The sequence below is a fragment of the Hyaena hyaena genome, unplaced genomic scaffold, assembly GCF_003009895.1.
Source record: "Hyaena hyaena isolate Hyena2069 unplaced genomic scaffold, ASM300989v1 scaffold_16, whole genome shotgun sequence".
In the NCBI taxonomy this organism is placed as follows: domain Eukaryota; kingdom Metazoa; phylum Chordata; class Mammalia; order Carnivora; family Hyaenidae; genus Hyaena; species Hyaena hyaena.
Window position 1 is genome coordinate 1,058,696 of NW_024080650.1, and position 24,505 is coordinate 1,083,200.

A 24,505-nucleotide genomic window follows, 5' to 3' on the forward strand; every position below is an offset into this window, starting at 1 on the left:
TTGGCTGTTAAAACGTTCACCCCCACAAAAGGGGAGTGGACAGATTTATTGAATTCAGACTGGGAAAGGAGCGGCTGGATGGCTGGACTCTGGGCCCAGCCCCAGGCCCCCTGCCCAGAATAGAGCCCTGCCAGAGAGGGAGGAGAGGCATGAGGCCTGCAGCTACCCACAAGGGAAGTGCCCATTATCACTCCCCTGGAGGGCCTCTTGGGAACCTCCAATCTGGAAAGAAAACCAAGGGCCAAAGTAACCTGGACTGGGCCAGAGAAAGGGATTGGGAAGATGGGGAAGCAGGCAGAGGCAGGCTCAGGAGCCTGCAGTGAGTTAGACTGTGCTTCTCAAGGCGGCCCAGGGGCAGGGGTGGGGGGCTGCCAGCCTTGTGGGGGCCTAGGCTGGGCCTTCCTCTGGAGCCCTTCCCAGAATGGCTTTGGGGTCCCCCCCCACCAAAGACCTGGTGTGGACGGCAGAGGGGAGAGGCACTCTCCGGCCGGGAGCTTCCAGGGCCCATCCCTGGCTGCTCCTGTGGCTTAGTCCACTGATGGCACGGTGTGGTAGCACCGGACAGCTCCCCACCCTCCCCACCTGGTCCCCCAAGCCCAGGGGCAAATGGGGAGGAAAGAGGACTCTGAGAAAGAGGCAATAAGCAGGCAGTGAGGCTGACGCCAGCCGTGGGCCCTACCGAGGTGGCTGGGCCTGTCATAGGGCCCGAGGAACATCACTAAAGGATCTGGAGCTCCCCATTCTGGCTCCATCCACAGCGGCTGCCCAGAGAGTCCTCCGCCCTGGGCTGGTGCTGCCACGTCTGGGTCGGGCATGGCTAGGCCCAGTGGCTCAGCTTGGATGTCCAAGACCCCGAACTCCTGCCTGCCGGGCATGGTTCTTCCTGGTCACGTGGACCAGATCGTGTTCCAAATGAAGGATGTGGCTCTGCACACGGTCATCGATGGGGAAGGAAGTCAGGTACCTCTTGACCATAGCGAAGTAAGCCATGGCCTCCCCAAAGCTGGGCACAGGCACCTCATCGCCATCTTCCTCCTCATCTTCATCATCTTCATCCTCATCGTCCTCATCTTCCTCCTCTTCCTCACTGTCAGACTCAGAGTCCTCTTCACCCTCCAGGAAATGGAGAGTAGGGCACTGGGCCTCCTCCTGGGCACTGTAGCCCCCGAAGCTGCCACCAGCTTCTACTACCCCCTGGGCCCAGTCCTCAGCCTCCAAGCCCTCAGAGGAGCTCTCTTCCTCCTCTTCCTCCTCCTCTTCATCACTGTCATCAACATCACCCTCCTCTTCCACCTCCTCTTCCTCCCCCAACTCCTCTCCTTCCCCCCCTTCCTCCTCCTCTCCTTCTTCCTCCTCCTCCTCCTCCTCCCCTTCACCCTCCTCTTCCTCTTCCTCCTCTTCTTCTTCCTCCTCTTCCTCCTCCTCTTCATCACTGTCATCAACATCACCCTCCTCTTCCACCTCCTCTTCCTCCCCCAACTCCTCTCCTTCCCCCCCTTCCTCCTCCTCTCCTTCTTCCTCCTCCTCCTCCTCCTCCCCTTCACCCTCCTCTTCCTCTTCCTCCTCTTCTTCTTCCTCCTCTTCCTCCTCCTCCTCTTCCTCCCCCTCACTCTTGAGGGCAGTGGTAATGGTGGCATTTGGGCCACCCCCGAAGCCAGCCTCACGAAAGCAGGCAGCTATGTCCGAGGGTTCCACTGCCTGCCAGGCGGCAGCCACGAAGTGCAGGGCCTCCATCAAACCTAGCTGCAGGCCTGAGGGATCCTGGCCCTCTAGTGCGGCCATGGCCTTGAGCAGCATAGCCTGGCGGTAGTGGCCCTTCACCTGTTGGACCACTCCCCGCTCCAGCGGCTGCACGGTGCCCGGGGGGAAGAAGGCCAGCTGTACATGCCGCAGGCCCGAGGTATCCAGGGACTGGGCAGCCAGGCGGCCGGCCAGCAGCAGGACTCGGCGAGACTCTGCAGCCATGCGAGTGTCCAGGGCCTTCAGGTACTTGGCCAGGGCCTGCGTGGTGACACCGCCCTTAGAGTTGGCGGTGTAGTCGCAAGGCAGGCCGGCTTGGCCCGCACGGGGCTTGGCCGACTTGCCGGCCACAAGCGGGGGCAGCTTCTCGCTACCGTCTGCGTTGGCGCACAGCAGGACGCTCAGGCGCTGGGTGGCCCTCCGCGCCCGTCCATCGCTGCCACACAGCCCCGCAGCCTGGTCGGGCAGGAAGTCGTACCACAGACTGGTCTCAATGGCGCTGAACACGTCCTGGGAGGCGTAGCCCTCGGCCACCGACGGCGGCTGCTCCTCCCGCGCGCGCCAGCCCGTCGAACCCCCGCCGCTGCCCTCCGAGGGCACCGCAGGCGGGCTGGCGGGAGTCGCTGGGGGACGGGGAGCAGCACTGCGCGAGCGGGCGCGGGCCACACCGCTGCAGGACACCACACCGTGGCGCCGGCGGAAGCGGTCCAGCCACCCGTTGGAGGCGGTGAAGTCGTCCATGCCCAGCTCCTCGGCGATACGCAGCGCCTTCTCCTTGAGGATGATGCCCTTGACGGGTAGGCCGGCGGCGCGGATCTGCTGGAACCAGGCGATGAGCAGCCCCTCGAGCTTGTCGTAGGGGGACAGCTTGTTGGTCTTGCGGCAGGTGGAGGCCACACCGTACTTGCGCTCCGACGCCAGGATGGCGCGCTTGTTCTTCAGGATGGTGCTCAGCGTGGACGGCGGGATGTTGAAGCGCCGCGCGATCTCGCCCTTGCGCAGGTCCGGGTTCTCCTCCACCTCCTGGATGATCCGCGACTTCTCCCGGAACGTCAGCTGCCGCCGCTTGGGGCCCATCCCGGCGCGCCCCCCGCCCCGGGGCCCGGCGCCACCGCCGCCGCCCCGGGGCGGGGGGCCCGGGCCCGCGGCGGGGGGCACCTGGCGGCCTCTCCCGCGCGCCCCGCCCGAGACAAAGCGGCTCGCGGGGCGGCGGGCGGGGCGGCGACCCGGCCGGGCCGGGGGCACCTTCGGGGGCGCCGGCGGGCGCGGCGCCGGGCTGCGGGCGGCAGGCGGCGGGCGCGGGCGAGGGCGGGCGGCGCGGGCGCGGAAGGCAGGAAGTGCCGCGGCGCGGGGAGCAGGGAGCGCGGCGAGCGGGGCGGAGCGGGCGGAGCGGGATCTCGCGGGAAGCGCGGGGACGCCCGGCGCCGCCTCCCCGCCCTCCGCGCCCACCCCCCTCCCCGCCGTCCGGGACCGACCGCGGGGGGGCGCTGCGGCCTGCTGGACCCGCCAGCGCTCGGGAGTCCGGAGACCCGCGGGCAAACGCGCCAGCAGGGGCGCGGTGCCGGGACCCTGCGCCCAGTGGGCACCGATCTGCTGCTTATAGAGAGTAACAACTGTGCTTTGTGGGTTTTGTTTTGTTACAGCAAAAATAGCCCACGCGTTTTGCGGAATCTGAAAAATACAGGAAACTAAAAATCACCTTTCACCCCAACACCTGGAGACGTGCACAGGTAACATTTTGATAGTTTCCTTCCAATCTTTTCTCTAGGTTCATGCAGTTTTCTTTTTAAAAAATTATTGCATAAAACTGGCATCAGATGTATACACTGTAAAACTGGCAACTGCTACTGTCTTACCTGGCATCAAGTGACGAGAATTCTGCCACTCGATAAAGTATGGCCAACATGCTTTTTAATAGTTGTATATTGTTCCAACTATGGATGAACACTAATCTATGTAGACTATTGTTGCACATTTATATTATTTTTATAAGCAGCATTACAATTTTAAGTCTATTTGATAGTAATCCCAAAATCCGTAGATAAACACTGATAACATCTGTGTGTCACCCTCAGGACTTTTCCGTGCATCCGGCATAAATGTGTTTCACCTACAGAAGTAATGCCATTTATAAATATATATATAGAAAAGCGTACAGACACATGAATCCCAAACCTCCTCCTGCACCAAACAAATAACAATGACATATTCTTAAAACAATGAATGCATTGCAGTGTTAAAAAAAAAAAGCTCTTAGAGTAGCATGAGGTGTGTAATCAAAGAGGAAGGCTGTGACCCAGGGGGATGGGCTAAGGACCTGGGGCTGGATGAGGCTACAAGCAAGTGGATGTGTACAAGAAAAAGACCAAGGACAGTGCCCCGGGCTCTCCAAGGTTAAGGGTTCAAGAAAGCACTAACAAGAAATTCATGAAAAACAGCTGAAGGGGTTGGAGAACTGCCAGGCCTGTATGGTGTTCCGGAGGCCAAAGGGAAGAAAGTGTAACTCACTGCTGTGTTAGTGTGTATTTTTCTTTGAATGCCATTTGAATGTGAATTATCTAGTGACACTAGTGTGGCCGTTTGAATCCTGTGAATTTTCTTGTCATACTTTCTGTCCATGTTTTTCCTGTACTTGTCTTTTTGTGGACTTACAGCAGCTCTTCATATGCTCTGAACAGAAAATCTTTGTTAAGTATATTGCAAATATTTTCTTCCAGTCTGCTACTTAGCCTTTCACTTAGCCTAGGGAATCTTAGATAGGAGACGTTCGTAACCTTTAAGTAGGCAGCTGTGTCCATTTTTTCCTTTATCGTTTCTGGGTTTTGTGTCTTACTCAGGCCTTTCCCACTCTCGAGACATAAAAAATATTCTTCTAATCACAAGGTCTAGAAGAACATGGGAGATTTTTCCCTACAGGGGCCAGATCAGTGCTTGGACCATAATGGGTATATGGTCCCTGTCCAAGACTCCTTACCACATATTTTTCAGGAAACTGTCTATATTTTGGTGATTTCATCTATGTACACATATGTCCCTCCTGCCTCTTCACGCATCCTGGCTTTGATAATCAATGTGTGTTTGGGTGAATGGACAATGGGTGAGCTTTTTTTTTCCTACTTTGCTGAATTTTCCAAGTTTTTTTTCAATAAGCAAATACAACAGTACCTTTAAAATTAAAAGGAGAATGGAAAGCTTGCTGAGAGGCACGAAGAATAATGATTAGGTAAGGAGAATGGGTATTAGGCCTAGTGGGCAGATATGGACAGCCTAGGCCAAGAGAAGAGAAGGTAGACTGTGGACTTCCCTAAGGTGGGGAATTGGAAAAATGGTGCTTACAGAAGGAGGTGGGGGGCTCCAGATAGATTGACGTGGGAACTGCTCAGTTGAGAGGGAGTGGAAATGGGCTCTATGCCCTGCTACAGGCAGCAGGTAGACCAGATATCTGGAAATGGCTGTGCTGTCAGCACAAGTGTGTGGCTTTTTTTGTCCTGGAAGTCGCCATACTGGTATTTTTTGTAGGGCACCAAGGATGGGCCTGGAAGTTGAAGACAATGTGGGCCTATTTGATGAAGGTGGGTATAGTTATCAGGAAACAAGCTGTCCAGATATTTGAGGACATCTCTAGAGTTCCTAGAGCCAAGAGTCCCAAGAGAAATACCTCATTTCTCCCCCAATATTCCATAATTCTATTCATACTTTAATTTTTTTTTATTCTGAGAGAGAGGGAGAGCAAGAGCATGTGAGAGCATGGGAGGGGCAGAGACAGAGAGAGAGAGAGAGAGAGAGAGAGAGAGAGAGAGAATCCCAAGCAGGCTCCACACTGTCAACACAGAGCCCATTGTAGGACTCGAACTCACAAACTGAAAGACCATGACCTGAGCCAAAATGAAGAGTCAGACATTTAACTAACTGAGCCACCCAGAGGCCCCCATACTTTCATTTTTTTAAGTTTATTTATTTATTTTGAGAGAGAGAGTGCAGGGAAAGGGCAGAGAGAGGGGGAAAGAGAGAATCCCAAGCAGGCTCTGCACTGTCAGTGCAGTGTCAGTACAGAGACGTGCGGGGCTTGAACTCACGAACTGTGAGATCATGACCTAAGCTGAAATCAAGAGTCAGACACTTAACTGACTGAGCCACCCAGGTGCTCCCCCCATCCTTTCGTTTTAACAGCTTTATTGAGATATATTTCATATATCATACAATTCACCCATTTAGCATATACATTTCATAGAGACATGGAACTATCACCACAGTCAATTTTAGAACATTGTCATCACCTTAGAAAGAAATCTCTGGGGCGCCTGGGTGGCTTAGTCGGTTAAGCGTCCGACTTTCGCTTAGGTCATGATCTCGCGGTTCGTGGGTTCGAGCCCCGCGTCGGGCTCTGTGCTGACTGCCAGCTCGGAGCCTGGAGCCTGTTTCAGTCTGTGACTCCCTCTCTCTCTGACCCTCCCCTGCTCATGCTGTCTCTCTCTCTCCTAGAAATAAATAAAACATTAAAAAATTAAAAAAAATAAAATTATTTAAAAAAAAAGAAAGAAATCTCTGTCTGGATACTTCATATGAACGGGATCAAATAATGTGTCTTTTATGATTGGCTTCTTTCACTTAGAGTCATACTTTCAAGAGTCATCCACGATGAAGCATCTATTGGTACTTTATTCTTTTCTTACAGCTGAATAATATCCTATTGTATGGATATAAGACATTTTTATCCATTTATCATTTGATGGACATTTGGGTTATTTCTGTTTTGGCAATTACGAATAATACTGCTATGAGCATTTGTTTGCCAGTTGTTGTGTGGATATATGTTTTCATTTTTCTTGGGTATATACCTGGGAGTGGAGTTGCTGGGTCATATGGTAGCTCTGTGTTTAATTGTTTGAGAACTACCAGATTGAGATCATGGTCTTTTAATTAACTTAAAAATTGTACCTGTTCTTTGGAAAATATTTTAAAATTCAGAAGATGCTGAGGATAGAAACATTTACTTCCACTACTCAGAGAATATCCTCGTGAGATACTTTTCTGTGCATATTGGTTTTTTTTTTTAAATAGTTTATTGTCAAGTTGGTTTCCATATAACACCCAGTGCTCATCCCTACAAGTGCCCTCCTCCGTGCTCATCACCTCCCTTCCCCTCCCCCATGTGCATATTGTTTTTAATAGGACCACCATTGGCATAATATTTTGTAGCCCATATTGTGAACATCTTTTCGTGTCAATAATTATTTTCATCAGTGAGTTTCAACTTTCTTTTACTCTAGGAACTCTGTCTTCAAAAGACCATTTTCTGAGAGCCCAATATATAATCATTCAAATATCAACAATTACTTATTGGGCCCCTGTTGGATGCCAAGCATCCCTACCTGCCCCCATGCCCATTTCTTTATTTATTTATCTTTAATGTTCATTTATTTTTGAGAGAAAGAGAGAGAGAGACAGCGTGAGCAGGGGAGGGGCAGAGGGAGAAGGAGACACAGAATCTGAAGGAGGCTCCAGGCTCTGCACAGAGCCAGACTCAGGACTCAAACTCACGAACTGTGAGACTGTGACCTGAGTTGAAGTCAGATGCTTAACTGACTGAGCCACCCAGGCATCCCATGCTCATTCTCTTTAAAAGTGGCAGTTATTACACAGTATAGAGGAGTCACCTCATTAGCTACTCCCCTGTCAGAACACCCAGCTTGCTGTCTGCATTTCACTGTTACTAATGATGACTCAGTGAACAAACATCTGTGTGTACTTTTATCATCTTTAAGAGAAATCCATAGAAGTGGGATATGGGGTCAGAGGCCTACCTTGGACTTGACCTATATGAGGTGCCTGGAGATGAGAGGAGAGGCAAATGACTAGGTCCCTGTTCTTCAGCTCAGTCAGCCTGGGGGAATGACATTCAGGAAAGAGAAAAAGAGATTTCAATAAATAAAGCTCATATCTTGCAATAGTTCCTTTTTTGGAATTCATTCTGTGTATACCTGCCACATCAATGTAAAAACAAATAACCTAAATGTTTAGCATTAGGGAATTATGAGTAAACATAGGCCTTTCTGGTACTAATATGGATCCATCTCCAAGTAAAAGAAAGCAAAGGGTAAAACAAGGTTTCACATACTGTTTGTTATATTTGTAAACATATGGACATATGTTTGTACATATATAGACCTGCCCTGCCCACTATGGTAGCCACTAATCCGATGTGGTTATTGAGCACTTGAAATGTGGCAAGACCAAGCTGAGATGTGCTGTGAGTGTAAAATGCACATTGGATGCTGAGACCTGGTACGAAAACAAGTATCTAAAATATCTGATTAGGGGCATCTCATCTCACATTTCATGCGTGGGATCGAGCCCCGCATGGGGCTACCTGCTGGGAGCTGGCTTGGGATTTTCTCTTCCTCTCTCCCTCAGTCTTTTTCCACTCATGTGCTCGCTTGCTCTCAAAATAAACTTTCAAAATAAAATATCAAATTAATAATTCTTATATTGATAATATATTTAAATAACATTTTGAATATATTAGGTTAAATAAAATATTAAAACTTCAGCTGTTTCTTTTTATATTTTTTAATGTGGCTACTAGAAAATTTTAATTTTTTTTAATGTTTTTTTTTATTTCTAGGAGAGAGAGAGAGAGAGACAGCGTGAGCAGGGGAGGGTCAGAGAGAGAGGGAGTCACAGACTGAAACAGACTCCAGGCTCTGAGCTGGCAGTCAGCACAGAGCCCGACGCAGGGCTCGAACCCACGAACCGCGAGATCATGACCTAAGCGAAAGTCGGACGCTTAACCGACTAAGCCACCCAGGCGCCCCGGCTACTAGAAAATTTTAAATCACGTATATGGCTCATATTTGTGCCTCCCATTATGTTTCTATTGCCTAGGACTGTAACAGACTATCTCCAGAATATGCACCAAGTTTATAATAGTGACTGCATCTGTCCTGAAGGTTTGTGTGGGGTGGGAGACTGACTTTTCACTGCTGTTGTTGGGGGTGGGGATATCATGTGCTGGGTTGATTTTGAAAATGCAACCCTTCAGTTTTATTTCTGGTCTTTGAAGTAGGAGGCCTCATAGACTGTCTCCTCCCCCGACTCCCCCATCCTGGGGACAGCCACAGCCTGGACTGTGAGTAGTGGCTAGAGGTTGGGAGCTGGACCCTTGATCCAGGGTGGATGAACCTGAAACCTCAGCCCAGTCCAGCACTAAGCATAGCGCCTGACACATCACAGAAGCTGGGCAAAATGTTGGGAGAAGGAAAAGTCATAAACCCCACCCTCCTCTTCACTCCTCTCCAGTAGGACTGGGGTCTTTGCATCCCCTTCTTCCACAAGTCCCCTAGCCACCCAACCCCCTATGCCAGGCCCTCCTTTCTAGCACTCCCGCCCACTGTACCTTTCCCTTGGGAAAAAGGTGCAAAGCTTCAGCTCCTGCTTTCCCTCCAGCCAGAGGTCAACTCTTCGTTGGGAGACGGGATGCAAAAGCAGCTTAACCACCCATTCGATTTTGGGTGCAGCCTTCCGGGTCTCATTCCAGGAAAGCGGGATTGCTGGAAAGTGATTAGTTATAAGATGCTCGGTATAAACTAGTGATAAATTCAGTTTCCCTGGTCATCAAAGACACACCGGTTAAACAGTGTGATGCCATTGACATCACATTAGCCAAACCGTCAATGGGTATGCTTCCATAATTGTGTTCGTAGACATCTTCTTCGCTAAGGTGTCTACCAGCCGCCCAAACCTATGGCTAGGTCAGGCATTAAAGCCTCCTCTGAGGCTACTGGAGAAAATTAGACCCCGAGGGGTCCCCTGTATCGTAGGCCCTCACCTTGGGTCTACCTCGTGTGCGAGGGGCAAAGGGCGAGGAGGAGCAAAGGGCGAAGGAAGAGGGGAGGATCGGCTTGACAATTATGCTTTAGGGACACTCCGCGCTGTTAGTCGCGAGCGCAGGGAGGCTGCAGGAGCGCCTGGGGTGAATTTCTGCTCCACCACTCGCCCAGTGTGACCTTGAATGAGTTAATGAACTTCTCCACGCTTCAACGTCCCGGTCGATTGAGTGACAAACCCAGACCGCACCGCGTAGCTTTGTCTGGCAAACTCCGGGAGTGGAGCCTCTCACGGTACCTACCGGTGAGTGTAGGTGATGTTAAATCTCTTGGGGTGGGGGGGGTCCTTCTGAGGCCACCCTAGCGGGTGTTGCTTCCTCAGGGACCCTCTCGGCCGGGGGTATGTAACTCCAAACCACATCCCGAGAAGCAGAATTTGGGAAGCCAAGATTCTCGAGTCCTGGCTGGAGAGGCGGGGGGTGGCGCGTGGGGGCTCAGGAGAAACCGCAGTCCCAGAGCCCCAACCAAAGCCTGGAACTCGGCGGGGCCCGGCTGGCCAGCCTCCGCGCCTTTCACCCCGCGGGCCCCGCCCTCAGTCCCGCCCTCCCCTAACCAGAGCCCCCATTGGTGGCGTCCGGCGGCGCGGCCGCTGTTATTTTTCGAATATATAAGGAGGTGGAGGTGGCAGCTGCTGCTTAGAGGCTTCCCGGACTAGTGGCTGGTCCCTGCATCCCTCCACCCCGCCCCACCCTCCCCGCTTCCCCCTCCTCCCTCGCTTCGGCCCCGTGGCTCTTCTTCCCTCCCTCCCCCCTCCACCCCGGGCCCGCTCCCCGCCTCGTCCCCGCCAGCTGTGCTCGGCGTCGCCCTGCGCCCGGCCCTCCGGCCAGCCTTCCGCGGGCCACGCCGCGATGGAGCTGCCCCAGCCCGAGCCCGCGCCGGGCTCGGCTCTCAGTCCGGCCGGCGTGCGCGGTGGCGCCGAGCGTCCCGGACACCTCCGGGGCCTCCGGCTGGAAGCTCATGGCCTCGTGGGGTCCCCGGAGCGCGCGACCGCTTCCTCGCCGGTCACCACCCTCACCCAGACCATGTACAACCTCGCCGGGCTGGGCAGGTAGGGCGCCCCACCGACGCGGGGTGCGGGGTGAGAGGCCCGCGCTAGGGTGTTGGTCCCTGGCGCGGGAGTCGAATCCGAGAGGCGGAGTGGGGAGGTGTCCTGGGTAGAGCCTGCTTCAGGGACGCGGGACCAGGGCGATGACACCAGGTCTTTGCTGCTCACACCCTCCAGGTGACTTGCTCTTGGCAGCAGAAGCCTCTGAAGACGACTATCCTCCGTACCCCCCCCCCAATGTTCCCACCATGCTGCCTCTCTAATCTATGCCCTAATCACCACTATTTTGCCCCAGGCAGGGGATCCTGAGCTTGGAGTTGGAACCTGAGGGTGGCAGAGCAGCCTGGTTCTCCTATGACCATGGCCCTGCTCCCTCCACCCCTAGTTCTTGCCAGGGGTTAAGGGATTAAACAGTGGTCCTGCTTCCTGAACAGGCGTGCAGTGTCCAGGCTGGGTTGCTCTCAGCCGCAATAGAGACCAAGTATTGACCCTTTTTCGAGAAAGGCATGTGGATGGGTAGGGGTCTGAAGAGCTCCCAGGAAGGCCCTCCAGGGCTCCTCTGCTGCCCTGCCATTCCTGAGAGTAGCCCCCAGCTTAGCCTCTTGCTCTTGCCCTGGGCTCACTTCTTTCTTAATCAACGAAGACACTTAGGGCCTCTGCAGAAGGCCCAGCGAAGAGGGTAGGCCCTCAGTGCCATCACCTCCCTGGGGCAGTGGTGGGCCCTTCAGAGGTGTGGCTGGTGGGAACATGGGCCAGCCAGCTCTTGAGCCCCACATTTACCTTTCTCCTTCTCTGGGTCCCTGTTGCCTTCCCAGTGAGACCCCAAAGAGTCAGGTAGGCAGCCTGCTCACACGTCTATCCCTGTCTCGGAGGCGAGCATCTGAATCTTCCCTGTCGTCTGAGTCTTCTGAATCTTCTGATGCAGGTGAGGCTCAGGGGACGGGGGGGTTTGGGGGGGCTGCCTGAGTCTTCCCATTTCCCTGCCTATCGGACTAACATTTCCCCTACAGCCAGGAGCCTCCACCTGCCCACTTCTAGTGGGGTTTACCACACCCAGCCCCGACTGGCTGAGCGGGCTGTAGGGCGGGGCCCACTTGGGGAGAGGAGATCTTACCTATTTAAAACTAGGCGCCAAAGTCCCTGAACCACAGCCCCACCTGGGAGGCATTAGGGCTGAAACTTGGTCATTTTATAACATTCACTTGCCTTCAGCTATAGCCTTTTCTTTAAAAAGCCATTATCTCATCTAGAACAAATTACTTTAAGCCAGTTCAAGAAAAATGGTTAGCAAAGTTTTGGTTTAAAAACCTATACAGAGGAAGGGCACCTAGTGGCTCAGTTGGTTAAACTTCAGACTCTTGATTTCAGCTCAGGTCATGATCTCAAAGTTCTCCATGCTGACAGCACACAGCCTGCTTGGGATTCTGTCTCTCTCCCTCTCTCTGCCCCTCCCTCGCTCTCATGCACACTCTATCAAAATAAATAAATAAACTAAAAAAGCCCCAAAAGCCTATACAGAGAAGTTTCTACAGTAAACAGGAAGTGGAGCCCGGCACAATTGAGGGGGGGCAGTGTGTCAGCCCTTGGGGTCCATGGGTGGGTTTTTGTTTCATTTTTTTAATGTGTCAAGATCTAAAATAGAAACAGGTTTTTCCTTTTTCTGAAGAGGGTTGGGACATGGTGGGGGTAAGTGTGCAGAAGATGGGCACTAGTTTCAAACCAAGGTACTCTGTCCCCCCAGGTCTCTGCATGGATTCTCCCAGCCCCATGGACCCCCAGATGGCAGAACAGACGTAAGTACAGAAAAGGGATCTCCACTGGGGCACCTGAGTGGCTCAGTAGGTTGAGCATCCGACTCTTGATTTTGGCTCAGTCATGATCCCAGCGTTGTGGGATCAAGCCCTTTATCAGGCGGAGTTTGGAGCCTGCTTAAGATTCTCTCTCAAAAAAAGAAAGAGAGAGAGAGAGAAAGAAAGAAAGAAAAAGAAAAAAAAAAGAGAAAGAAAAGAGATCCCCACTACCAAGGAGTTGGTACCTGCCTTTGGGAACCCCAGTTTCAGCCACTGGGAGAAGCCTGGGAGAATGCCCAGACCCCTCCTATCCCCATTACTAACTGACCTTCCCAAGTCCTAAGATTCTGCTTCCTGTCTCAGAAAAGGGTCTGCTCCCATAGGAGTGGCTGACTGTGGTCTCAGGGCCAGGAAGTAGGGAGAATGGCTTCTGGAGCACCGGAAACTTCAGCCAGCCCTCCTTGGCTTGTGGGAATACAGGCCTGGTGTGTGTCCTATTTTTCTTTGGCCTATACAGATGTTTGTTATTTTTTTCCTGTGAAATATCACAACTTTAAAATATGGTCCGATTGATTCAAAACTTTGAATTTGCTAGACCAAACAAAACCACTGTGGCAGCCATGGGCCATCTTATCAGCAACCTCTGGACCAGGAGCTTTATAAGAGAGAGTGGAGAGAGTTCTGCTGAGGCCAGATCCTTCCCCCTTGGTTGTGGGGCATGAGTAGTGTCTTCCAGACCACAGCTATTCCCATCCAGCTGTTAGAGCCCCAGCAGGGAAAGCAGCTGCCAGGCCTTCGTGGGGACAGCTGGGCATCCCCAGACTGGGCTGAGGGACTATGGCTTTGGGGTTAGAGCAGTGGTTGTCTTTCCTCCCACAGCTTTTGATCAGACTGGGCTGGGCTACAGGGTTTGTTCACAAACAGGAAACAGGGAGAGAAATGGGTGGGGGTGGGGGGACTGCAGGTTGGCTTTTGGTGGCAACACAGAACTGTCCCTGCTTTACTCCCAAGGTCCAGGTGCAGACTGGAAATGAAGCCAATGAAATAGGTCATTCCTGATGCCAGGTTGTCTGGGCACAACCCCTCCCCACCCCTGGGAGTCGGTCGCCCTGACACTAGCCCTCAGTGGCCCCCCCACCTCTGCACCTGCTGTGACGGTTACAGTTTCTCAGAAAGAAGCATGTGTGTGCGCGCGCCTGCATTCGCATAGACGCACAAAAGCCTTGCGTGGCAGGTGGTCTCTGGTAACATAGCTAGGGGGTGGGGCCTATCTACAGAAGCTTGTGCCCAGCCTCAAAAGGAACATCTGTTGGAATTCTTTGCCTGCTGGCCTCTTCTAAGGCAGGAGAAGGGGGTGGGACAGAGGCTGGGTCCTGGAAAATTCCAGAGGAGGGAGGAGAGGATGTGACCCTGAACATTTGTCACTAGGGGGTCTGGCATGGCACACTGTGGCTGATCCAGGGGCACACTAAACTAGGCCCCTGTCCTGGAGGGAGCCAGGAGCACCCCACACAATGGGAGGGAAGGCATCCAGGCTCTGGAGATATCCACATTGTTGGCCACAGCCTGTCATCATGGGATGGATGGATGCCTTTCCTGGCCACCATATGGCCCCGCTGAGGTGATTTGCATACAGGTGGAAGGCCTGTGGGCAGGCTGGCGAGACCGTTGCCTTGGTAGCGCCTCAGCAACCCTGTGACCTGCCCCAGCTGTCTCTATTGCTGCCATTCTCTGGGCCCCCTTCCATTCAGGGCAGCCTTCACAATCCCAGGCTGCTTCTCATCTCCCCCTTCCCCAATACCTGGACCCCCTCCCTGCGTTCTTCCCTCCACTGTTTACTGGCCCGAGTCCTGGCCCCCAGGTCTTGTGGACAATGTGCTGTAGTAGGAGGTAGGCCGCATAGGAGTTTTCTCTCTCCTAGGTTTGAACAGGCCATCCAAGCAGCCAGCCGGGTCATCCGAAAGTAAGTGCTCCAGACTTCCTCAGGCTCTGGTAGTCTACCTACCACAGGCTCTGTCCATTCCTCCCCCCTCCCCCCGCCCATTGGATGGAGTAGGCTCAGGGAGGGTGCTGTTCCATTCTCTCCCACAGGGATGCATAGGGCTGTGTGGTGGAGTGGCACCATGCCTGCTCTCCTGCACAGACCCCTACTCTCCAGCCCTGACATATCCCCCGTTTCCTCCTGCAGCGAGCAGTTTGCCATTCGACGCTTCCAGTCCTTGCCGGTGAGTGCCCTCTGAAGCCTGGCGCTGGAGACTCAGGCGTTGGCCATTGGCCGGGCTTGAGGAGGGGCAGGAGGGATCCAGGGTCACCTCCTAGAGGGTGGACTTCAAATGGTCTGGTGTCGCAGGTCTGGCTGTGGGAGACGGGGTTTGGGAGGGGGATGGGCCAGCTGGGGGAGTCGGAGGCGGGATGGGAGAAGGTAGGGCCAGGGCTGGTGCCAGAGGAACGCAGCCTTCAGTGCCTGCTGCCCTACCTGGCTCTCTAGGTGAGGCTTCTGGGCCACAGCCCTGTGCTACGGAACATCACCAACTCCCAAGCATCTGGCAGCTGGAGGAAGAGCGAGGCGTGTGGCCGAGCTGCCCGCAGCTCTGGGGAGGACAAAGAGAATGTGCGCGTCCAGAAGGCTGGAGTGGGAGCACTTCAGGGAGAGAAGGGGGTGCGCTGGGGTGATTCTCTGGCCTTTGATGACACTTCCCCCCATCTTGCCCACAGGATGGATTTGTTTTCAAGATGCCATGGAAACCCTCACATCCCAGCCATGCCCATGCTTTGGAAGAGTGGGCTGAGCGAAGAGAAGCCTTTGCCCAGAGACCAAGCTCAGCCCCCGACCTAATGGTACATCAGGGGAGCCAAACAGCGCAGGGAGGGCTTGTATGTAGAGGGGGTGCCCGAGGGTGCCCCTGAAGGCAGCCTGGGGGAAGGGGGAGGGTGATCCTGAGGCAGTGGGAACGTTTTCTCAGAAGGATGTGGTTGGGGGCTGCCTGGGGTCCCCCCCAGCCTGAGTAGCTTGTGTCTGCCCCCTGCCTAGTGTCTCACCCCTGAGCGGAAGATGGAAGTAGAGGAGTGGAGTCCCCCAGCCCGATCCCGCTTCCCGCTAACTGCCACCCAGGGGGCCTCTGAGGAAGATGATGGATTTGTGGACATCCTAGAGAGTGACTTAAAGGTACCCAGTCTTTCCCCAGCATCTCCCAAAAGAAGAAAGCACTGACCTCCTGCAGGGAGACTATGCTGGTCATTCCGATGACAGAAGAGGAATTGGAGCTCGTGGAGTCACAGCCTGACCTGTGGCCTACCAGAGACTAGCCGGCCGCTGGTGCTGGGGATGCAGTGAGGGAGGGCACTGCAGGGAGGAGGGGAAGCCTGGCCCTCCACCATGGCCACACTTCTCACGGTTCTGGAAAGCCCCTACAGCAAGTGGGACCCTGAAATTTCCTGGTTCTGGTTCCATGGCCAAGGAGGGCCATGCTGGAGGACTTGGGGCCTAAGCGGTTTGGCCTTTGCCTGTGTGTTAACCATATCCTTGCTGATTTGGCCTCAGGATGACAATGCGGTCCCCCCAGGCATGGAGAGCCTCATTAGCGCCCCACTGGTCAAGACCTCAGAAAAGGCGGAAGAGCAGGTGGGTCTGGGGAGGGGGGCCCTCTCAGAACTTGGAGGGGTGAGACCCTACCCTCCACGTGGGGTTGGTAGGGGGCAGGGGCTGGACACTCTGACCCCCGACCTGTCACCTCTACCAGGACCTCATCATGTACAGCAAGTGCCAGCGGCTCTTCCGCTCTCCGTCCATGCCCTGCAGCGTGATCCGACCCATCCTCAAGAGACTGGAGCGACCCCATGACAGGGACCTGCCCATACAGAACAAGCGGAGGAGGAGTGTGACCCCTTCCGAGGAGCAACGGGAGGCTGAGGAACCTGTGGGTGCTCCCTCCACCCCCCCCACCCTGGGGTGGGGCTGGGCGGCCACTGTCCAAGTCCACCCTGCAAGCCCTTCTTGGCTGGGCTTGCGGCAGAGGGCAGGGTGCAGGGAAAGAAGTACCAGCTGAATGGGGCACTGAGGGGCAGCCTCGCCCCTGATCCTGGCCACCATCCACCCCACAGAAAGCCCGTGTCCTCCGCTCAAAGTCCCTTTGTCACGATGAGATTGAGACTATCCTGGACAGTGACCACCGAGAACTGATTGGGGACTACTCCAAGGTACCAGCACTGGAGACCCCCCCAGCAGACTTGACCCCTTACTGTGTGGCCCTCCAAGCTCAGCAGCTGCTTTGGCACCTTTCTCTCCCCTCCCAGCCCCCCCCTCCCCCCCCCCCCCCCCCCCCCCCCCCAGTGCTTTGTCCTTTGCCGCTTATCCTTTATTCTTACCTAGACTCCTCTCTCTGGCTCTTTGGTCTTCTGACTCTACATCAAATCTGTCTGGAGCATCAGTTGTGTTTCAACCTTGGAAAACATTTCTGAACTAACATCTAGCTTGGAGCCTCCTCTGGCCTCATCCAGGGGTGCGACAGAGTATGGGGGAAGGAGACAGGGAGTTCATGTCTTCTGTTCCCTTCTTCATGCCCCTTGGAAAGGGGTCATTCCCTGGAGGTCAGACCCAGGAGGCACCTCTTGGTTGCTATGGGAACCAGAGCTAATCAGAAGGTCAAAGCCGGTGTGGCCCCTCTATGCTTAGAAACTCCATCCTTTCCTGGCTCCTACTCTTGCCAGTTTCACCCTTTTTCCTCCTCTCTCTCTTTCTCCCCTCTCCCTTTTTCAGTCTCTCTCTCCTCTTCCCTTCAGGCTTTCCTTCTGCAGACAGTGGATGGGAAGCACCAAGATCTCAAGTACATCTCACCAGAAACGGTATGTGGGGATGAGCCATTCTCCAGGCACACTTGGGATGGCTCTTTGCCTGTTACCCTTTTCTGGCTGCAAAAGGGCAGAGCAGCAGTAGGGTTGGGGGCAGCTCCCGCCTGTCAGCCTGACCTGTCGGGACCCACCTCTGTGGCCCACAGATGGCAGCCCTGCTGGCAGGCAAGTTCAGCAACATCGTGGAGAGGTTTGTGATTGTGGACTGCAGGTACCCCTATGAGTATGAAGGCGGGCACATCAAGGTAAGGCGGGCTGATGAGGACAGGCCCTGAAGACCCACCAGGTCTGTCCTTCCTCTGCGGGGAGGGTGACTCAGGGGAGGGCGGCTGCACCCTCTCGTAGGGAAGGATCCTGCCCAGTAAGTGGTGGGGTCACCTGTCTGAACGTTGGGGAGTGCATAGGGAGGGCCCTGCCACCCAGGCCCCGGGCTGCAGCCTGACCTCTAGCTCCTCTGGCAGACTGCCGTGAACCTGCCCCTGGAACGGGACGCTGAGACCTTCCTGCTACAGAGCCCCATCACGCCCTGTAATCTGGACAAGAGAGTCATCCTCATTTTCCACTGTGAATTCTCATCTGAGCGCGGTCCCCGCATGTGAGTCAGCCAGCTAGTGTCTGCCCCTGACCTTCTCTGCCTAGGCTACGGGATGCTGGAGCTGTCTGATGCACAGGAGGCCCGAGCCCAGCCCCAGCCCCTCCTAGACCTGGGCCTCTGGTCTCCTGGCAGCATGGAGCAGATCTTAGCCTCCCTCCCTGTGCATGGCACCCTCCTCCTACATCCCTCTCTCCGTCCTCCCCATCAGGCCTCATGTCTACCCACCATCCATTGCTACCCTCCCCCCCACCCCCAACCAAGATCCTGGTTCTAAGTCTCTGGAAGTGTCCGTAACATTCAAGGGCCCTGTCCCAAGCCTCAGTGATATTGATCCTTCTAGGGTTTGACTGATCTTTCTTCTCCCCACCTCTTATCCTCACCAGATCTTATCACCTCTTGAACAGATCTCTACAATTTTGTCCGCTTCTCTACTTTCTGCTCCCCCCTTTCTTGGTCCAGGTCAGATATCTCTAACAAAGATTGTGAACTGTCTTCTAGAAACAACTCCCTTGATTTACCTCCTTCCTTCCATCTCCCCAACCTTTTCTGGACCCAGTAGCCTGATGATCTACAAGTGTTCTTGTGGCTGACATTCCTTTACTCTTGTGGTTGACGTTACTTTACTTCTGTGTGCGCCCCCCCACCCCCCGCATGGCCCACAAAGGGGTGGGCACAAAGAACAGGTCCCCTGAGGTATATCTCGCCAAACACCCCTCTGACTCCCACACCCCTTCTGGCCCCAGGTGCCGTTTCATCAGGGAGCGCGACAGAGCTGCCAACGACTACCCCAGCCTCTACTATCCTGAGATGTACATCCTCAAGGGTGGCTATAAGGAGTTCTTCCCGCAGCATCCGGTACCATAGTGTGCAGCAGGGTTGGACTGTAGGGAATGGGCTCCTCCCAAGGAGAAGGGAGGTCTCCTCCCAGAGTTAACCATTTCCCCATATTGATTGATCCTCCCATCCTGCCCTAGACCTTCTGTGAGCCCCAGGACTACCGGCCCATGAACCATGAGGACTTTAAGGATGAGCTGAAGACCTTCCGCCTTAAGACACGCAGCTGGGCTGGGGAGAGGAGCCGCCGGGAGCTCTGTAGCCGCCTGCAGGACCAGTGAAGACCAGCACCGGTCCTGTCTACCTTCTCTGCCTCATGGCCCGGGTGCCAGCCACCCAGGGCCCTACGGGGCTGAGGGTCTGCTGGAGGCCCCAGGCGCCATCCAGGGGAAGGGCGGTTAGGGTGTCCTGCTGTCTGCCCCCAGCCCTGGTCCCTGTGTCTCCCTTCAAGCATACTCTAGACCCTCATCCCACTCCCACTCCAGCCCAGCCCCCGGAGGAGCCCAGCCTGTTGACTTGGTGAAATTGGACTAAGTCCAGCTCAAAGGAAGTATTTTGTGTCCTGCAAGAACCTTTTTGCTTTTTTCCCTTCCTTGTTTGAGTTAACCCTTTGTCTTCCCATGTCCAGAAAAGACCCCTCTTTTCTCTAGAGGCTTGTTTGTATGTGGCCAGAGGAAAGCCACAGCCCCCCAGGATGGGCCAAGGCAGAACCCCTCCCTGGGAGGGGAGCTGGCACTGTGGCTGGGCCCTCTCCAGCACTCCTGGGTGTGTCTGCCGCGTTCCCTTTCTCTTTCTCTTTCCTGTCCCTCCACATGAACACCTCCAGCACAAACATAAGCTCTTACTCTTTCCCGTTTCAGTGTTACCCGCACGCTTGATTCGTTTGTCTGATTTGTTGCCCGTCTCAGGATATTCACAGGCTGAGGATTAGGCTCCCCTCTCCAGCTGGGGTTAGAGACTTCAAACATTAATTAGCCACTTGACCCTAGCTTCTGTTGCTTCAGAAAGGGCTGTTATCCTCGAGGGCCCTTGGGCGAGGGCTAAGGCCTGCATCCTGAGCCCCTGGAAGCCCAGACCTCACTGCTGTGAACCCCGGGGCCTGACTGGTCAGAACTTGCTGCTGTCTTGTTGTGGATGGACAGATGGACGAATGGATGGATGAAGGATGGATGGATGGATAGCCATGGATGCCCAATGCCCTCCCTACACAAACTGCTGAGTGGAAGCATTTCAGTGAGCATGACAGCCTGCGACAAGAATATATATGTGTCTGTCTGTGTGGACAAAGTCTTTACACTTTAAGGTTTGGAAATATTCAAGACGAAATGTCACGGAGGCAGCGAAGCCAAGGCCAGAGCCACGTCTGGGTTCTGAATCTCAGGCTGTGTGAGGGGCTGTGCTTGAAGGCCCTGATGCATCATCTGTTTGGGCCTTGGTTCAATAAAGCACTGAGCAAGCTGAGTCACCAGCATTGTGTCCTGTGGGCCCCTGACAAGACCACGGCAGATGCTGATGGTGGGGTAGGGGAGCCGCAGGTCAGCGGATGGGGGCCGGAAGACTCCTGCAGAGGTGGCCTCTTCCCAAGGCAGCCTCTCTTCTCCTTCATGGGCTACTCAAGCACCTCTAACCTCACCCTTCCTATACTGCACCGAGTAACCAAAGTGACCCTGTCACTCCTCAAGAATTGTCAGTGGCTCCCCACTGCCCTCAGGATAAACTTAGAAGACTCCTGGCATGGCCCTTGAGGACCTCTCACCTCTTTTGACTCAAATCCTCACACCTTGCTCTTCACATTTTCTTCCTTTGCATCTGCTGCATCCAGGAATGTTCTCTCCCTGTTCTTCCTCCTTTGAGACTCCATTTCAAATGTCGTCTCCTCCCAGAAGCCTTCCTGCCCTGTCAGAAAACTGACTTTCCCCTCAGCGTCTCCAGCACACAGCAGAGGTTCCACCATCTAGGAGGATGCCAAGTTCAAGATCAAGAGAGTGGAAAGGGGCCAGTCTGGGAGAAGGGGTCCCAGGCCCCAACCTGGTGTCTCAGGAAGTTTCCTCAGAATACCACTGCAGGTGACCCTTGCCCCCAAATGCGAGTCTGTGATTGCAGGGCCTCCTTTGCACATGTACAGATAAGGTGCTGCCTGATACAGTGTGTATAGCTTGCGGGGCATCATTACCATTTTCTGTCAAAGTCCATCTACCTTCTGAAGTAGGTGGTGCTAATGATTATTCACTCCATTTTGCAGATGGGAAAATGGAGGCTATTTCCTATTAGAGCATTAAGGGACTCCAGATTCCCAGGCTGAGTCTAAATAGTGCCTGCCTTATCTCCGGCTTTTCCTCCAAGATTCTTATGCCTAAAGGCTTGGTCTTCCCTCTTGGTCCAGGCCCCCTGCAAGGGCACAATGGGTGGGGGCTGTTGGGGGTGTGACTTTGATGGTCTGGGGGCCTGAGCCTTTGCTCAGGGAGGGAGGGGCTCTGAAAGCTCTAGAAGCCCTCTCCACTGAGCGGGCAGCTGACACCAAGGACAGCATTTATGTGAGTAAGGGGACTTGCCCCAGAAAAAGGAAAATATCTGTGTAGACCCCTGAGGAACAGGGTGAAATAGGGAAGGAGAGAAAGCCCTGGGCACTGTCCTACTAAGATTTGTTTGCTCCACTCTGCTTAAATGGTCCCAGGAAGCCCCTCTCCCTCCTTCCTGGTTTTACAGAGGAGGAAGGCTGCTGGATGCGCAGAGAGGGCATGTGGTTGCCCCTAAGTCACACAGCAGATACAAGCAGAGCAGGCATTCCAGCTGCCCAGGGCTCTCCCACTCCTCATCTCCCACCCTGGTCCCAGAGCAGCCAAGCAGGTGGGGCTGGGTTGCCTGGCTTCTGCTCTGAGTGTCCTCTTTCCACCCCATGGGTCAGGGTCTGGCCACACGGGAGGAGGGAGCAATGGGTGCTGAGTGTCTAACAATGGCCAGGGTGTGTGCCAGGTGCTGACATCTGAGACTACACCTGTCCTCCTCCTATCTCACCATCAGAGCCATAGTTGTGGTCACGGGGCATTCAGACTGTTCCAGACACATACATGTCTCCTAAGCTTACCAGGTAGGTATATAGCTCATTTTGCAGGGGAAGAGGAGGAGGAGGCAGGGAGAGGGCCTTGATCAAGCCAAGACAAAACTTCCCCCAGAGAAGGTCCTGGTGCTCACATATACCCTGGCGGGGGTGGGCCTGAGACTGGGAGAGGGAATGCCAGAGGTTTGCCCTCCAACTCAGGAAGGACCCCATCGACCCCTGGGAAGCTCAGGGGAAGGGGCAGAGGTGCCCCAATCTCTCCTCCCCCTAGCACGAGAAGCTATAACTTCTTTCCTGGATGCTTATAAAGGGACGCAGATCAGGCAAGGAAGTGGTTTAAAATCCTGGGCCGCTGGCCAGTTTTAAGGGTTATTTTGCACGGGCCAGGGTGGGGCAGGAATTCCAGCCTGGGAGCAGCCATGTGCAGCCTGCTTCCATGGTTAAAGAGCCCCGTGGGGCCAAGCACAGGTGGGGAGCTGGCCTGTGCCAAGCTGACCAAGTCAGTGGGCACTGGTGGGCTATGGCTATCAGCTGAATTGCTCACTGGGTCACTTGCAAAAACAATTTTAAAAAATGTTTTCTTTTTAAATTGAAGAGTAATCCACGTCTTAAGCAGAGAGCACAGACCCGAGGAACCATTACACAGCTCAGGATAAAGGACCTTTCTAGAATCCCATGAGACTCTTTTGCTCCCTTCCAGTTGCCTGCACTCCAGGAGTCCCCACTGCTCTGACCTCTGTCAGGATAGATTTGTTTCTCCTGTTTTTGAGCTTCATATACATGAAATCATACAGTTCGTACCCTTACATCGGGCTTCTTTTACTCAGCATGATTTTGAGATTTATTTATGTTTCCCTTAGCGGTGGCTTGTTTTTGTTCATTGCTGTATAGTATTCCACTGTGTGGCTATACTCCTAAATTGAATTATTCATTCTACTTTTTTTCTTCTGATTTTTACATTAAAAAAATTAAGATACAGGGGTGCCTGGGTGGCTTAGTCAGTTAAGTGTCCTAATCTCAATTTCAACTTAGGTCTTGATCTCAGGGTCGTGAGTTCAAGCCCCACATTGGGCTCTACCCTGGGCATGAAGCCTACTTAAAGAATATATAAAATAAAGTAAAAATAAAGATACAATTTATATGCAGTGAAATTCACCCATGTGAGTGTATGGTTCTGTTCTGTGAGTTTAGACAAATGCATGCAGTTGTGTAAGCACCATCACAATTAGGTATAGAACATTTTCATTCTGCCCTTGATGAAATGATTTCAAATGGTACTGGCAATATACCTAGGAGTGGAAGTCCTGGGTCATAGTGTGTTCGCTCAGCTTTAGCGTTTTCTACCAGCAGAGTGAGAATTCTGTTGCTCCATATGCTCGTCAAAATTGATCGATTTTAATTTCTCTCTCTTAACCAGAAAACGTGATCATTGTATACAGCAAGAGCTCTGTTAAGTGCTGAACCTACGCGTTGTGCCACAGCAGCAAGGTTCAAGCCCAGCCTGTTTTCTGGCTCTCCTATATTGAAATACTAGTCTTATTTTTTCCCCCTCAAGTCAGATTCTTTAAAAAGTTAAAGTGACTCTTCAGAGTTAATTTGCCGGATGTCATTGGCTTGGGTCCATCCACTGACGACAGCCGTCTAGAAAACTTGGGATTTCTAAAAAGTCTTCATCCCTGGAATCGAACACATTGGCACCCACTTTCCAGAGGCAATAAAACTGTTAGTGCAGAAAGGAGGGATGTTTAGACAAGGAGGTCCACGGCCTCGTGGAATCTGGAAACAATCAGGAGAGGGAAGTTGAGTAATGACAGAGAAGTTGCTGTTCTACAGCCGGGAAAGCCAGGCCTTAAGAGAACGCCGGAGGATGTGGACTTGGTCACAGCCGATTGTTCAAAGAAGACAGTCGGTCATGGGACAGAAGGTAAGAAGCATTCCCACCCAACCCACACAGGAATTGGTGTGGGTGCCAGCCATGTGCCGCTAGGGCAGCCTCCGCCGCACCCAGCTGCTCCAGCACACGCCCCTGGGAGGCTGCCAGGCTCTGAGTCAGCGGCCTGGGGCAGCGGGAGGGGAGGAGGCCTCACGTGGCTGGGTCTGAGCCGCCTCGTGGGGCCTTCTGGCTGTCAGCCCTGCAGGAAGCTCGGCTGTTTGAAAGGACGAATCACACATGGCCACCTCCTCCTGGAGCCCAGCCAAGATGACTTCCATGGGGCCTGGGGCTCCCCGAGGGTGGGATGGAGCTCCCAGGGTTGGGTTGTAGAAGGTAAGCAGGGCAGGGGTTGGAGGAGGCTTATGGTCTTCTGGAATTTGGAGCAGGGGCTGAGCCAGCCCCTGGGGCCATTGTGTGGGGACAGGGAGGAAGGGGGACACACAAGGGGGGAGGGGCAGGCTGAAATCTACTGACATGCACATCTCCCTTAGCACATGGGTAACACCAGGAAAGTTACTTGAGCTCAGTGTGCCTTAATTTCCTCATCTGTAAAATGGGGATTGTAGAGGCCCTCCTTCAAAGGATAGCGGATTGGATCAAATGAATTAGTGTATGTAAAGCACTCAGAACAGAACCTATCTACAGTGAGTGCAATACAAGAGTTGGCCATGGCTGTTACTACTTAGGGCCAGTGTGAGGATGAAAGAACGGACAGGTAAAAAGGATAAGCCTGAAAATCATATTTTAAAAATATTTTATTTATTTCTGAGAGAGAG

General features: G+C 53.8%; 2 protein-coding genes across 4 annotated transcripts; one reads left to right on the forward strand and one right to left on the reverse strand.

Moving 5' to 3' along the window:
- On the reverse strand, positions 1-3,009 carry CENPB (centromere protein B). The gene is made up of 2 exons (XM_039224929.1): positions 1,545-3,009; positions 1-1,370 (listed from the first exon to the last, which is right to left on the reverse strand). The coding sequence occupies exons 1-2, from the start codon at positions 2,815-2,817 to the stop codon at positions 832-834; spliced, it is 1,812 nt and encodes a 603-aa protein (XP_039080860.1). The 5' UTR covers positions 2,818-3,009; the 3' UTR covers positions 1-831.
- A 5,533-nt stretch (positions 3,010-8,542) lies between these two features.
- CDC25B (cell division cycle 25B) lies at positions 8,543-20,199 on the forward strand. 3 transcript variants are annotated; one of them, XM_039224667.1, is made up of 17 exons: positions 8,543-8,690; positions 9,660-9,870; positions 11,487-11,596; positions 12,413-12,464; positions 14,383-14,424; positions 14,650-14,686; positions 14,950-15,072; positions 15,177-15,299; positions 15,493-15,627; positions 16,003-16,083; positions 16,202-16,378; positions 16,563-16,658; positions 17,241-17,303; positions 17,456-17,554; positions 17,771-17,904; positions 18,648-18,759; positions 18,879-20,199. In XM_039224667.1, the coding sequence occupies exons 4-17, from the start codon at positions 12,421-12,423 to the stop codon at positions 19,017-19,019; spliced, it is 1,407 nt and encodes a 468-aa protein (XP_039080598.1). In that variant the 5' UTR covers positions 8,543-8,690; positions 9,660-9,870; positions 11,487-11,596; positions 12,413-12,420; the 3' UTR covers positions 19,020-20,199. The 3 variants fall into 3 exon arrangements, with proteins under 3 accessions (XP_039080598.1, XP_039080585.1, XP_039080592.1); XM_039224654.1 differs by lacking the exons at positions 8,543-8,690; positions 9,660-9,870 and adding an exon at positions 9,924-10,674; XM_039224661.1 differs by lacking the exons at positions 8,543-8,690; positions 9,660-9,870; positions 14,950-15,072 and adding an exon at positions 9,924-10,674.
- Positions 20,200-24,505: the final 4,306 nt, after the last annotated feature.

What these genes read in the sequence shown, in the direction of transcription:
- CENPB (XM_039224929.1), bottom strand. Translation starts at nt 2,817, where the DNA reads ATGGGCCCCAAGCGGCGGCAGCTGACGTTCCGGGAGAAGTCGCGGATC. An exon ending in GGAGGAAGAGGAAGAGGAGG is followed by an intron (nt 1,371 to 1,544) that starts GTGAAGGGGAGG and finishes AGGAGGGTGAAG; the next exon opens with GGGAGGAGGAGGAGGAGGAG.
- CDC25B (XM_039224654.1), top strand. Translation starts at nt 10,475, where the DNA reads ATGGAGCTGCCCCAGCCCGAGCCCGCGCCGGGCTCGGCTCTCAGTCCG. An exon ending in AGTACATCTCACCAGAAACG is followed by an intron (nt 17,304 to 17,455) that starts GTATGTGGGGAT and finishes TGTGGCCCACAG; the next exon opens with ATGGCAGCCCTGCTGGCAGG. An exon ending in ATGAAGGCGGGCACATCAAG is followed by an intron (nt 17,555 to 17,770) that starts GTAAGGCGGGCT and finishes CTCCTCTGGCAG; the next exon opens with ACTGCCGTGAACCTGCCCCT.